This window comes from Chroicocephalus ridibundus, chromosome 4, assembly GCF_963924245.1.
Source record: "Chroicocephalus ridibundus chromosome 4, bChrRid1.1, whole genome shotgun sequence".
In the NCBI taxonomy this organism is placed as follows: Eukaryota; Metazoa; Chordata; class Aves; order Charadriiformes; family Laridae; genus Chroicocephalus; species Chroicocephalus ridibundus.
Window position 1 is genome coordinate 6,609,147 of NC_086287.1, and position 13,388 is coordinate 6,622,534.

A 13,388-nucleotide genomic window follows, 5' to 3' on the forward strand; every position below is an offset into this window, starting at 1 on the left:
ATAACTTCCTTTTCCGAAGATGTCTGCCCCATATTATCGCTGTATAAATCCAGGAAGGATTCATTGTCCTAGGCAAAGTGTCTACTGAATGATAGCTTGAAGAAGAAGAAGGGCTCAACACGCTTATCTGTATGTTTGGGAGGAGTTATTTTACTGTGGTGTCAGTCACAGGATTTTGTACAATCCTTCCTCACGAGGTCAACTCCCTGCTTTTGAGGCCTGTGCACTTTCCAGTGGATGAATACAAGTTTGGATTTTCCTTTGGCTTGTTATTTTCAATATCACATTATACGTGATGATTCAACTTGCTCTTTCATTTCCTGGGGCCAGGTATCTCAGCCAGCTTCAAGTTCTCAGAAATCTCCTTTGGCTCCTTTACTCATTGATGGGAACTGACAGTTGCATCTTTTCCCGGATGAGTCATTGATTCTACACAGCCAAGAGTCTGCCAAAAAGATGCTAGATTGTTTTGGTTTGTTTACGATGAGTGCATTAAAAAACAAGAGGAAATAGATGCGAAGGGCCTGATTTTTTAGCTGCTAGCTAAGTAGAAACCAAATAAAATGCACCAGTGCTGCTACTATTTTGTGGGCTATTGAAGTTAGAATAGGTTGATCACAGAAGTCTACTTAAGCCGTCATCACCTGCTATAGTCACACATGTACTGACAACGTGATTTATATTTGAACTGTTAATAAATGAAGCCTGGTCCACGAAATCATATATTATTCTCAGTAGATAGGGTGGAAACATTCCAACCAAATATTTTGCACAAGTTATGAAGGTCAGGTAAATAAAAGCTTTCATTGTCTCACCCTAAATTCCCAAGTTTTTTTGTTCATTTTTCTTCCTCCCTAGCCCCCCTCAGTCTGAAACACAGAGTTTAGATAATGCCCAATTACAAAGCATATAATGGGTATGGAGAACGGTTGTATCTGACAAAGGCTGGATTGCAGCAAGAGCTTATCTGCTGATCAACTTAATGCTTATATGATTTTTTATTTTTTTTTGAAATATAGCTGTTAATTCAGAATTTACTGAAATCAGGTATAAGTAGCTGAAACTCAGGTTGGACACTATTGTAGTACATTACATACACACACGCTATAATTATATATTTTATATATTACATACTCTATTTAGATAACCTGATCATTCTGTTTGAACATTAATAAATTGCTTCCTTCCCACTGAATTTCTAGGTTAAAAAATGCGACTATTTAGAAAGAGAGAAAAAGCAGCATTAAAATGCTCTGTTATCATAATTTATTTCCCTCCTGCTTACTTATTTTACAATTTTAGAGATTTTATCTTCAACTTCCAGATGTGTTGATTTGGAATTGTGATGAATATTTTTCTCACGTTGAATATAAACCACGTGCGTGTGTTCACATCTGCCACCAAGAATATCTTCAAAAGATTGCTTTAGAAACACGAGGCCGTCGTGAACTCCGCGAGTGTGCTCCCTAAGCGGTGTGTGCAGTTTATGATGCACGAAAAGGAAGGTGTGCAGTATACTCTTTTCTTAGCTGTTTCTGCTTTCAAAAAATAGCCAAATCCATGAGGCTGTGTCCTTCTCATCGTCTCACCTAATTTTCTTAGAATTTACAGTAGAATGCCCTAAACTATTAATTTCAATTAGAGCAGTAAAGTTTTTTAGAGTGGCTTAAAGAATAAAACTGACAACAGATTTGCTGAAAGAGACACCTAAGTTTGTCTTAAACCGCAGACTGCATTTCAATTTTCTCTTTTGTTTTAAGGCTTGGGCTTTTTTTTTCAGTCAGGGACATTTATGTACCGTAAATAATTGAAATCTTTATGAAAGTTTTATTTCAAAGACAGGCTTTGTAAACCTAGTGGGAAAACCAAATCAATTTTACTTTGTCCTGACATAGTACATATTATTCAGTGAGAAATAAACTTGATCCTTATTTTGAAGACTAAAAGCCTAACTTCTAATATTTAAAGAAATAACAGTCAGAGGTAGAGTGATCTCGGGGGTGCAAGTCTTTCTAGTTATTAGGAATTTGTCTCCGTTGCATACTGAAAATTAGAACCTGCTGAAATGTTTACTATAATCTATTAAATCATGTCGGTAAGAGTAACAGAAGAGTCAAAACAGCTGACTAAGCTTGAAACTATAAGTGAATATCATTCCCTGAAAGCAAATGGTGTTGGAATTTACACTGACACTACCTCAATAGCCTGATGGTAGAAGGGAAACAACTTGCAATTAAAGTACTACAGATGACCTTAACGTGCAGAGTATTGCTAAATTGTTCTGTTTCATAATGAACATTTGTAAAAGCATTCATGTGCTAAAATGGTGAGTACTCATTTCGGTCCCAGGTGGATGTGCTGGTAATGTCGCTTTATTTTGCAGAATGGTGTAACTGGTGTAACCTAATATTCAGGGAACAGATCTAATCTGTGTATAATTACATAGTGAAGTGTCCTAGGGATGGGTTTAACATATTTCGGCCACATATAATTATACTGCAAAACGAGTAGGGAACCCTGACAGCTCCTGAGGATCGGAAGTCACTGGGACTTCGCGGTGTTTATTGCAGGGTGATGCAGTGGTGGCCCGTCGTGTTGACCCACTCAACTTCTGCCCGAATTGTCCTGCAGTACGAAACTGGCATCCGAGTTCAGCATAAGAAAATTGTTCTGGCTGCAAAAATCCACTCTCTCTCCACACCCACCTAATTTATTGTTGAGTTTAATATCTCACTGTTTTTCTACTAAAGTTCCTTCTCTGGCTTTCTCCCCCATGGTGAGGGATGATGCCATCCTTCTTAAAGGGCCATATGTTTCATTCGGGTTCCTAGATCAATATTAGGTGTTCTTTCAACTTAAATCTTCTCTGAATTCAGAGGAATTACACCAATTAAGTCTTGTTGATATCTGGTCCAATTGCTTTGTGTTGCAGTTTTTTCTTAATTAGACAAATAATCTTCTTGTTAGCTAATCGAATTCAGCGGAGTTTGTTGATATTCATCAGGACAAAATTCTGTATTTGTGATCGTATATTTTGTGATTTATGGGTTTTCAAATATGAAAGAAATGTTACTATATCATGGTGGAAATTTTTTTTTTTTTTTTAAATCAAACATTAGCTTCAGAAAAAACATTATGCTTTTCATATAATAACACAGCTGCTGAGTATGGGTGTGCTGATGTGGAAAAGTGACTTGACTTTTTCTAGGATGGCCTTCCCATCCACGCGTACATTTATATTGTATGTACGTCTGTGACACCTTCCAGACAGTGCTTATCAAATATGTGAGAGACTAAAATTATGTTATTTAGAATTCAAGAAAGGTAGAATAAGAAAACCAGTTGATCATGGATCTTTCCTTAAACCCAATCCTGAGACTCCTGTTAATACTAAAGGAGTGTAAAAGTGAATGTATATTCGGTTTTGTAGAAAAATACTAACTTGAACAATTTACATGATTCATGGTTAGACCAATGCATGTACAAATTTACCTTTTTTGCACTTGAATTGCACTTCGTTAGTCTAAATAACACAAGTTGGCAATGTAGAAATTGAGGTGACCAAAATAGATGGGCGGATCCAAGGGTTGTTTTGGCTGCCACACGGGTACAGAGTTGAATTTTACTGTCTTCAAATACTTGGGCATTGTGCTTGGAGATAATGCTGAGAGTCAAGGCTTGTTATCAGAGATAATGCTGTCCAGGAGGAAAACTTTGAGGACCTAACAGTTAATAGATCTCATAGCTATGTCTTGTATCTTCACTCTTCTTTCATTTTTTTTAAGTTCTAACAATTCTGAGGGTATGGCTTGTTTTGTGGTTCTCTCTGTTAAGTTTGTTGTTGGCTTTTTGTCTCCTCCCTGCCCAGTGTGTCATAAAATGTAATATGAAGGAAAATATAAGGGCATGCATAGGTTGTATTAAATTAAATTTAAAAATTCAGGAGATGCCTTAGTTTATGCAAATGGGCAGATATGAGTATTTACAAGACAAGAGAGTGAAATCTGTGCCGACTGAATGCCCATGGGGCAGCATAATTGGCTGCTTGGGACAGATGGCCTTTAAATGCTCAAGCTAAACTGGAATTAGGGGTGGTGGTGTTTCTTTAAAGTGATCGTTAAACCAGTGTTACCGCTTGTAGGTATTTTTTATTTTTATTTTTTTTTAAAATTCAGGGTTTAACTTTAAACAGAAGCACGACATTTCAGTGGCAAAAGAGACCATTAAGTCTAACACACTTTTTGTGATGCCGAAAGGGGAATGGAAGTGTTGACCTTATTGAAACTACCTGATTACTTGCGCGGGAGGAAATTCCTCCTTGACCCCTGTTCATCAGCAAATTAAAACGGGAGTATTCTCTGAAGCTTGTCAGGCTGATTACACGTACTGTTGTTGCTGAGGTGAGCCAGCTCTTTCACAATGATGTATACCTTCATTAAAATCACACATAGCTGGAGTGGTAACAAGAAAACTATAGGTGTTTCTATCTAAAACTTAAATGCAGGAGATTTTATTTACATTACGTGTAACAGCCAGAATGCTAATATTTGTCAGGTATTCTAGCACTGGCTAGATTGAATTAATATAACAGTAGGTTCTTTCATTCAGTTTGATTGAAGAATTTGAACCTACATTCAGGAAGGTTAAATCTTGGCGTGTGGATTTTCTTGTAGACCCATGATGAGTTTGACTACATGACCTGTATTTGAGATAATGTGTTTTTTATAACATTAGTTATCCGTATCGAGGATAACCAGATTACTCAGTGCTGTTTAGTTACCAGTAGGTATGCATAGCTGAGTCCTGGCATTCTCTCCTTGCACTGACTTCACCCCGTGTCTTCTTGTTCCCCCAGTAGATCTGCAGCTTTCCCTTTCCACTGGTGGATGAACATAATTGAAATGGTTTGAAACCACCGGTTCTTGAAATAAAGTTCATCCACAAATTGGAAGAAAAAGTAAAGTTTATAAAGATAATAAAATATTTTACTGAGAGACGATCTTTTTATTTATCAGCTACGCAATGCATTAGAAAGACTGTAGTTTTGATTGAACTACCCTGGGAAAACTTTACATTTTTGGTATTGAGGGGATGAATCTCCCTCCTCTTTTCCTTTTCAACTTTCCTCTAAAAGAGAACTTCTCCTGTAAAATGAAACAGTTGACGTAGCAATTGTGCTGAAGACCTTCACTGAAAGTGTAGGGTGCTATGTTGCAGACCATAACATATTAGTTCTTATTTTGCAGCGGCAAGCAGAAATTAGAGATGTTTTGTATTTCGTCAGAGATAGAAACTCAAAGAACTCTGTCCTTTTTAATTTGCAACATTCTGTCAAAGCTGAATAGAATTATTGCTGAAACTTCAATATAAAGTTAAAATTCTTTGCCTAAAGTCTTGTGTTGATTAAAGAGAAGTTTCATTCACTTTCATCTCCTATAGGTATCCAAAGTATTGTTTAATATGGAATAATTTTCTTTTTTCATAAATCTGTCCTATTTTGTGAGCTGTCTATTCCTAAAACAGATAGGACTGATAATAGATAACGTATTTAATTTGCTTTATCGAGTTTCTTTGCTGAAGTGGGTATTCAAAATCCATTAAAGGAGCATTAACTTCAAGGTCTTGGATATGATAATAAAATAGTACTGATGTGTTGCAGAGTTGAGGTCATCCGCCCCTCCCTCCCCCCGGCCTTCCTTAGAACCAGAGATACAGCAAGGAGGAAAAAAATAAAATTAAGTTGTAGAAGGAATGGATGCTTGAGTCTTCCTCAAAAGAAGAAATAGAAGACAATTCTAAATGTAAAAGTGTTTTGGTTTAGAATTAACTGCAGTGTGTGCTTTTTTTCTGGAATGGGGTACCAGAGTTGGAGAGCTGGATCAGTATGTCGTTCAGCCTAAACCAATATGTGTTGGATTTATTTCAGTGTGGATTTTAGAAAAACTTTAAAATGTACAGTTACATTCCAAGTAAAAATTACCATTTTGAAAAAGATAGAATATATTTTGACTTACCATTAATTAATAATTAGGTTTGATTCCTCTTAGCGTATTTGTCAGTTCTAGTTTATACTGTAAGGAGGTTTAAGCATGGGGGAAATTGTGGAATGAAATGTATTTTACAAAGTTAAAATAGATCTGAATCATCCTTCCCTGAAATTACTGGGTGTCGCAAAACTTCATACTTGCGAAGTTTTGCTTGTTTTCTTGCAGTGAATATCTTTTAAAACATGAAAAATCTCGTACTGTGTACCGTCACTCATGTTAAATACCTCCTTTCTGTCTCTTGTTCATCACAGACAATACACCATTCGCAGTGTTTCAGTCTGATAATTTGTATAGTCAGATGCAGCGCATCTTTTTGACAGATAAAACATCTATTTATCTATGTTGGGAGAATTCAAGTTGTTATACAGGTGAACAGGGGGGCCTTCCCACACTCCAATTAGGAACCCGTAAAGAATGTTTGAATTAGTAAAATTTGTATGAACCGAAACCGTTTTTGAGTGCATTCAGGAATGTTTTGAGAAGATCTCATGCTTTTATTTTCTGTGTTAGACAGGGCTATGAAGAACTGGAAAGACAGCTGAAAGAAGTCTTTAAGGAAAGAAGCAATATCCTTCGTCAACTGTCGAAGACTTCAAAAGAACTTGAGGGAATTAAAGTAAACCTCCAGGTTAGGTTGTGTCTTGGTTTCTGTAGGATTATTCACCTTGATTTTTTCACATTTCATATTCATATTCCATTTATTACAAAAAAATATGGGGTGGTTGGGTTTTTTTTAATATGTGAATAATTATTATTTTGTTGACCTTGCACTTAACATAAAACCAATGCTTTTAATGGAAAATGTAATCCTAATGAGTTGGGCCCTTTGTCCACTTAAAAACAAAGAAAAAAAAAAAAGAAGAAAAGAGAGCATAGTAGAACAAAAAAAGGAAGGGATAAGCTGTTTTAGTGGAGTTATCAGACGTTTGTCCTGTCAGCTACTATAAAGGATCTCCTTTACTGTTGCAGGTTGCATCTTTGATGATGAGTTACATCTACTCAGTCTAGTTTAGCTGCTCACTTTAGCTGCCTGACATGCTGTCTATGTGGTCTGACTGGATTTACTGCAGGGCATTACTTTACAATTTTAGGTAACAAATTGTGCTGGATGAGCCTGCAGCTAGAGCTGAGACACCTCTGCAGTTAAGTTGGGAGGTTTTGAGGTGTCATGGATAGGCTGGAAGGACAAGAGTCAGATTAACTCTGGAGTCAGATCAGCTCCTCAGAGTGAAAAGCAGATTAAAAATCCTTCTCTGGATTTGAGGTCCTGAAATCACCAGGTGTTCACTTAAAAGCACGCCTGTCTTTCCCAGATACAGTCTGTTGGTCTGGTGAAAACATTCAGACTCATTATCCATTGAGATTTGTCTCTGTATTTCGTGCCATTTTAAAGGACAGTATTTTTTTGACATTGCGTTTTTATCTTCAGTTGGTGTAAGGTAGGTGGGAAAGATATAAGGAGTAGCATCCCTGTACCTGTTCACAGAGCAATACTGGTACTGTGTATCAGTACTGTGCTATATTATATTTTTATGTCATGTTGTTTTATATTCCAGACGTCTCTGTTTCTAATTAATATGAACTATTAAACTTTTTTTTTTTTGAGTGCTTTACCGTGCTTTATTATTGTAGGGGTTTTTCTTCTTACTTTTTAGAGAAATGCGCTTCTCCTTGTTGAGAATGGGATTTCCTACGCAGTACAGTTGAAGGTAGCACTCGGCAAAGTTATCCTAGGAGGTAGTTCAGACCCAACACTGCAGGGAGGCAGATACAGGCAAAGAGCTGTAGTATTATCTTCTGTATATACACCCTTATCTTTGTCATACAATCTTAATGCTTTTAGTCATCTCTTTGTTTCTAAATCTACTTATTTTATTTGATCAGCTCTCATTTAATATTAGAAAAACCAGCTGTGTACAGTTAGCTGTGCTGAGTTATGGTGAAAGAAAAAACTCAGGCTGTTCCTCCATTTCTCATGAGGGGTAATATCTGTAATTCACCGGGAGCGTTTTATGAAAGACGGCCAGATTAATCATTTCACAGATGAATAATATTTAAGATCTCTTTGGTAATAGAGTTCTTCCTTTGCTATCAGTCTTTGAAAAATGATGAAGCATCGGCCAAAAATGATGTGCAGAAACTTCTGGAACTGGGCCAAAAGCAAAGGTAAGACCCCAACTCCTCCCTTCTCTTTCCGTTTCCAGACTGATAACTGTCAGACTAGGAAATTCCACCTTTCCTTTTAATTTAATCTATAAACACTACTGTATTCCAGAGTCTGCTGATTACAGTAGTAAAGGAAGGGCAGGGGATGCTCTTTTGGGGAATTTTTGAAACAAATGATTTATTTGCTGATATTGGACATATATTAGGAAAAGATATGAAAATGCTATAGTGAGATATCTGCTAAAGAAAGAGACTTGGGATTTCTCAGGAAGGTTTAGGTTTAATCATGAATAAGAATAATCATGAAAAAGAATAAAATCGGAAGTTTTAGAAAATTACTAGTGTGTGATAATGCCTAGTTAATTAAATTATTAAAGTATCTCAATCTTTGCATTTAAAGATGATGATATATATTTATTCAGGCCTCTTAATTAAATATTTGTGCCTGTAGGCGCCCAAAATCACTAGTCATTGTGCCAATGTAATAACACTTGCACCGGGTATCTGTGAGGAAGGCAGTTAGGAGCAGGGAGAAGCATTCACTGCAGATAACTCGTTGCGCACTTCAGAAACAATGAGTTTCCATGGCTGGGAATGCAAGTTCCCAGCCTAGTCCTTTAGTCTCAAGTCCCCAAGTGCTTTGTCACAAGTAACCGTCGTCATTCTACTTCTCTTAATTCTTGGAATGCAGACCATCAAATAACGACGTCAATACAGTTTTAATAACAAGAAAATGTCACTAATACAGGGATCACTTTCGCTGGAATAATACTGTGTAATGAATGCAATTATACTTCATCTTTTTCCTTAGAATAAAAGTTACTGAAGGACTCAATAAAGTTCACACTTCTTTCATTGTTAGAAATGCAATACTTAAATCCCGTGGCAATCTTATTGCTGATACTGTGTTTAATAGAAGTACATAGGAAATTGCATTGCTACAGAGAAGGCTTGTGGTAAAATGACCTTCACTTCTTCAATACACAACAAATAAGATCCATAATCCAATACTCATAGAAGTTCTCATTCTTACTTTGATAAAGAAGGGTCAGATATGTAGAAGTCTTTCAGATGTTCCAGACAAATTTATTAAATGGTGAAAGCAAGACTTCAGCTAATGTCCTGTTTAATGTGATATGGCCTGGGTGCAACTGAAGGTATATGTCTCGGCATCGTAGCTGCCCTTGTCACGGACCCCATCCTTCAGACGCGAATGCGTTTTTGTAGTGGTTTGATGGTTGTGCAGCTTTGATGAAATAGAGAGATTAATTGATTAGAAGTATTAATAGACTGTGTAGTAAATAGATCTAGTTGCAGATGGGAAAATTGAGTCTGCTAAGGGAAAATTTTGCTACATACTACAAGTATGTAGTAAAACTACTAGTAACAACTACTTCCTAATCTCCTCCTTAAATCATCCCTTAAAGCCTCTCAAGGTCCACCCAAAAGTACATGTTGACTTTTGCTTCTAAGGGATTCAGCTATTGAGTGTATGGCACAGCGGCCCTTCCCAGAGATAAACCCTGGGTCGGTGCAATGTCGCCGAGCAGCCCTCACACTCCTTCAGAAAGTAAAAGGCTTTTACAATATACTCCAAGAAAATGCCTTGGAGCTACTGCAGGTACTTGACAGCTGTTTACAGGCTTACTGGATTTCACTTCCAGAGAGGTGGTGAAGTTCAGTGTAAGAAGGTGTTCAGAACGCGGCAGGGAATCTCCCTCATAGAATTTCACTAAGGAAGGGTCACAGTTTATTTGCCGAGAGCCTCAGGCTGTATTTCATCTGGAGTCGGAGAAGAACAGTGAACAATGTGTTTTGCTTAAATCTATTGTATCTGAACCAAAATTGAAAATATATCCCAATATTAATCTTATGATCTTCTTCCTTTGGACAAACATGAGCTGTTTGGTCTGTGAGCACTGCTTTGATTATTCTCTGCAATGGTGGATGATAAAGTAAAGTTTAGAGTGCTAGAATTTCAGCTTGTGTAAGTAGATACAGTTGCGCTGACGTCAAATTAGGTATTTTTTTTAAATCCCTTTTATGTGAATTCTTCAGTACTTAGCAAGTGGCAAGTAAAACGTGGTCACTTACTATGATGCCTCAAGTTTTGTTCTTTCTGTGCACCATCAGCACTTTGAAATGATGGCATCTGTTTGTACGATAAGACAGCTCTATTGTGCTCATGGTGCATTGGTTTCATGCTGCTCAATCAGTGTTTCAATTAAATCTGTTCTGTACTAGTGTTGCTGAAATTGCTAAAAGTAGTAAAGTTATCGGCTAACAAGAAAGATGATGCAGCAGCCACAAGGTCTCTTGTGTGAACTCGATGGTTTCCATTCCAGTTTAGTTTTTGCTGGGCTAAATTATTATCTGTGTGTAAATCTAGTTCTGTGTTGGTCTTCTGTGCAGGTTTATCCATGCAAGCAACAGCCCTGAAAAAGCTTTGAAATTTTGCTCTGAAATTAGAAGAGAAAAAGCTCTTCTCATTTGCCACAGTCCCAAAGCGTGTCATACACTGTGAGTAGGTGGCCTGCAGAGGATGTCAGCCTGCTGCGGTCCTCGCAATTTGGAGAAATTCTCTGCCTGCATCAGTAATACGAAGGGATTTTTTGATTCAAATAAAGGCCAGTCCAAGCAATTATCCTCTTGGTTTTTTTCCGGTATGCCAGAATCTTCTACTGGGTTTTGTGTCGCTTATCTCTAGAAAGAGCTAGGTGAAGGTTGAATTTTATCTGAGCATTCTTTATTTATTTATTTTAAAGCAGGTATAAACTATTTCTCATCGATAGTAGTATGGTTCCTTTTCGGTGCGTGTTCAGTAGCCCGCTTTCCTCGCTTTTTTTGGTGCCAATCGTTTTTGCTAGAAATTATACACTGGCAGATGTTTTGCACAGCAGGCTATTCAGTAGATGTAAAAGGTGGCCAATTTCCATCACAGATAATTTTTGTCTTGCATTGGCACTACGGTTCATGGGGTCATTATGATTTTATGAGCAAGACTCATAGACACAGTACATCTGCTTGTTACGCTAAATAATTAAAGGTGCCTTTTCTTGAATCTGAAGAATTATTTCTTAATGGACACTTGTGATGAAGTTTGTGTTCTGTGTTTTCAATAAACCAGGGAAGAAATGAAATCTCTCCAGGAGGCCTTTCAAAAGCAGCTTAATGAGGCAGCTGAGAAAGCAGAAAAGCAGCAGGCTACCGTGAGTGATTCCCTGTCCCTCTTTCATTATTTTTGTTTGTTTCTTCTCTCTTTTTTTTAATCCTTCTGGCTTGAGAATTTGTCATCAGGTCAAATAACTTTGCATGTAAAAAGCTTGGATTTCAAGTATGGGTAGTACTCTACAAGCTTCAGAAGAAAGGAGCTGAAAAAGGTTTGTACGTTCAAAAGTGCTAATTCCCCGACTTCACTAATTTCTGTGGGATTTAGGTGTGTGTATATACTTTTGGAGATTTGGGCCTGGAGAATTGGACCCAACTCCTTTCTCTGATGAAGTTATCTTTATGGAGCCTCGTGTCTCATCTGTACCAATGTACACTGTCATACATCCATTGACTTTTTTGGAACCACTACTGATTTTCAGCAAAACAGGGAGAAGAGTGTCTGACCATAGTAGATCTAATTAGCACTATAGGAAGGTATTAAGTCCCATTAAGATTTTATACTATAATGAAATTCTGTTTCTGGATAAATTGCACGATTCATTGGATTTTCGTGTAGCACTGTAATGTTGTGGGGCATAAATGGCCACATTTTGCTATTGCAGGGAAAAAAAAAAAGTAGATCGTGTTTTCTGTGTAATTCTAAGATGTAAAAAGGAAATTTTTCCTATGTTGGTTAGTAATATTCCTATAACACGAACATCACTGAGCATAATTTGACTAAATGTCCAGAGGTCCCATCAAACCTCAACTGTTCTGTGATTCTAACTCTGGACTTGAAAACAAGCTGCCATAAGGGCTTATAGATCTGTTTTTAATTTCATATTGGATAACTACTGGTGGATTTAGTAAGATTTTACTGTCTTCCAGGCTTACAAAACAAGGGTTCCTCCAAGATAGATGTTTAAAAGCAATTACTAAATTTATCAAATATTTACAAATGCCTCCTTTTGTATGAATGTGATTCGTAAGTGGCTTTATGCCCTTGGTGAGCAAGATGTGAGAGTGCGTGTTTCACGCGCTACCTTCTCATTAGAAACCATGTAGATTTTGAACAGAAGTGTTTCTTTTGCAGGTTTCTTTCAATTAACATGATTTTTTTGAAAACACTTTTTTTCCCCCTTTGTCACTCAGAAGTCTGAAGGGTAAAGCTACTGTTTTACCTATGCTTGTGTCTCCCACCACATGTACTTAGCGGATTTTTGGTACTTGTGATTTTGTCTGGAGAACAAAAATCCTTTTTTTTTGTTCTTGAGGGGACAAAAGAAGTAAACCGAATGCCGTATTGAATTGAAAAGAATAACATATTTCTGGGGTCTTTCTCAATAGCCAGGGCAGCATATATCCAGAAAAAAAAATCTGCACTTGTTTTAAGATGGTGAGATATATGGTCGTGAAATAAGAAAATGCTGAGTTCTGCTAAGTACTCAGAAGATGGTCAAAAGTTCCTTTTTTTCAGGTGCATGGGCACGTTGCCACTAGCTTTTTCAGCGCAAGGAATTCTAGTCCTACAAATTGAAGGTGGAAAACATATTTTGTTATTTAATCTCTGTATTAGATTTTGATATTCAAGAGTAATTCAGCTGCGGGTTAAATACATCTCAGGTGTCGTGAATGGATTACTGTCTCCGTTGTTCTTTGTGATATAGTGCTTTTTTAAACCTGAGCAGCAGTGCCTTGTGTAAATTCAGTCTACACGCTAGCACTGGGAAAGAGCACGAGATTTGTTCTAGACAAGTCAAACAAAATGTACCGTTAGCTGTAAGCAAAAATATTACCTAGTGCGGAAACCAGGAAAAAACCCTCTGAGTTTATAACAGAACTTGGCTGGGAGTGTTGTCAGCTGCTTAGAGAAACTCAATTCTTGAGCGAGATTCTAAAACTTGCCAATAATAGAATATTAAATTTGCTACTTGTTTCAAGGAAAGTAGAACTGTGCCCTTGGTTTGTGACATTTATTTCTTTATGCCTCGGGGTACGAGGTACATAATGAAGCTCACCAATACA

At 37.2% G+C, this 13,388-nt stretch overlaps 1 protein-coding gene across 1 annotated transcript in view; it reads left to right on the top strand.

The window, feature by feature from the left end:
- LUZP2 (leucine zipper protein 2) overlaps positions 1-13,388 on the top strand; it is a 211,909-nt gene that overhangs the window by 88,810 nt on the left and 109,711 nt on the right. The window contains exons 2-4 of the mRNA XM_063332815.1: positions 6,558-6,675; positions 8,143-8,213; positions 11,341-11,422. Coding sequence (XP_063188885.1) covers positions 6,558-6,675; positions 8,143-8,213; positions 11,341-11,422 — 271 coding nt within the window. The remainder of the gene's footprint in view (positions 1-6,557; positions 6,676-8,142; positions 8,214-11,340; positions 11,423-13,388) is intronic.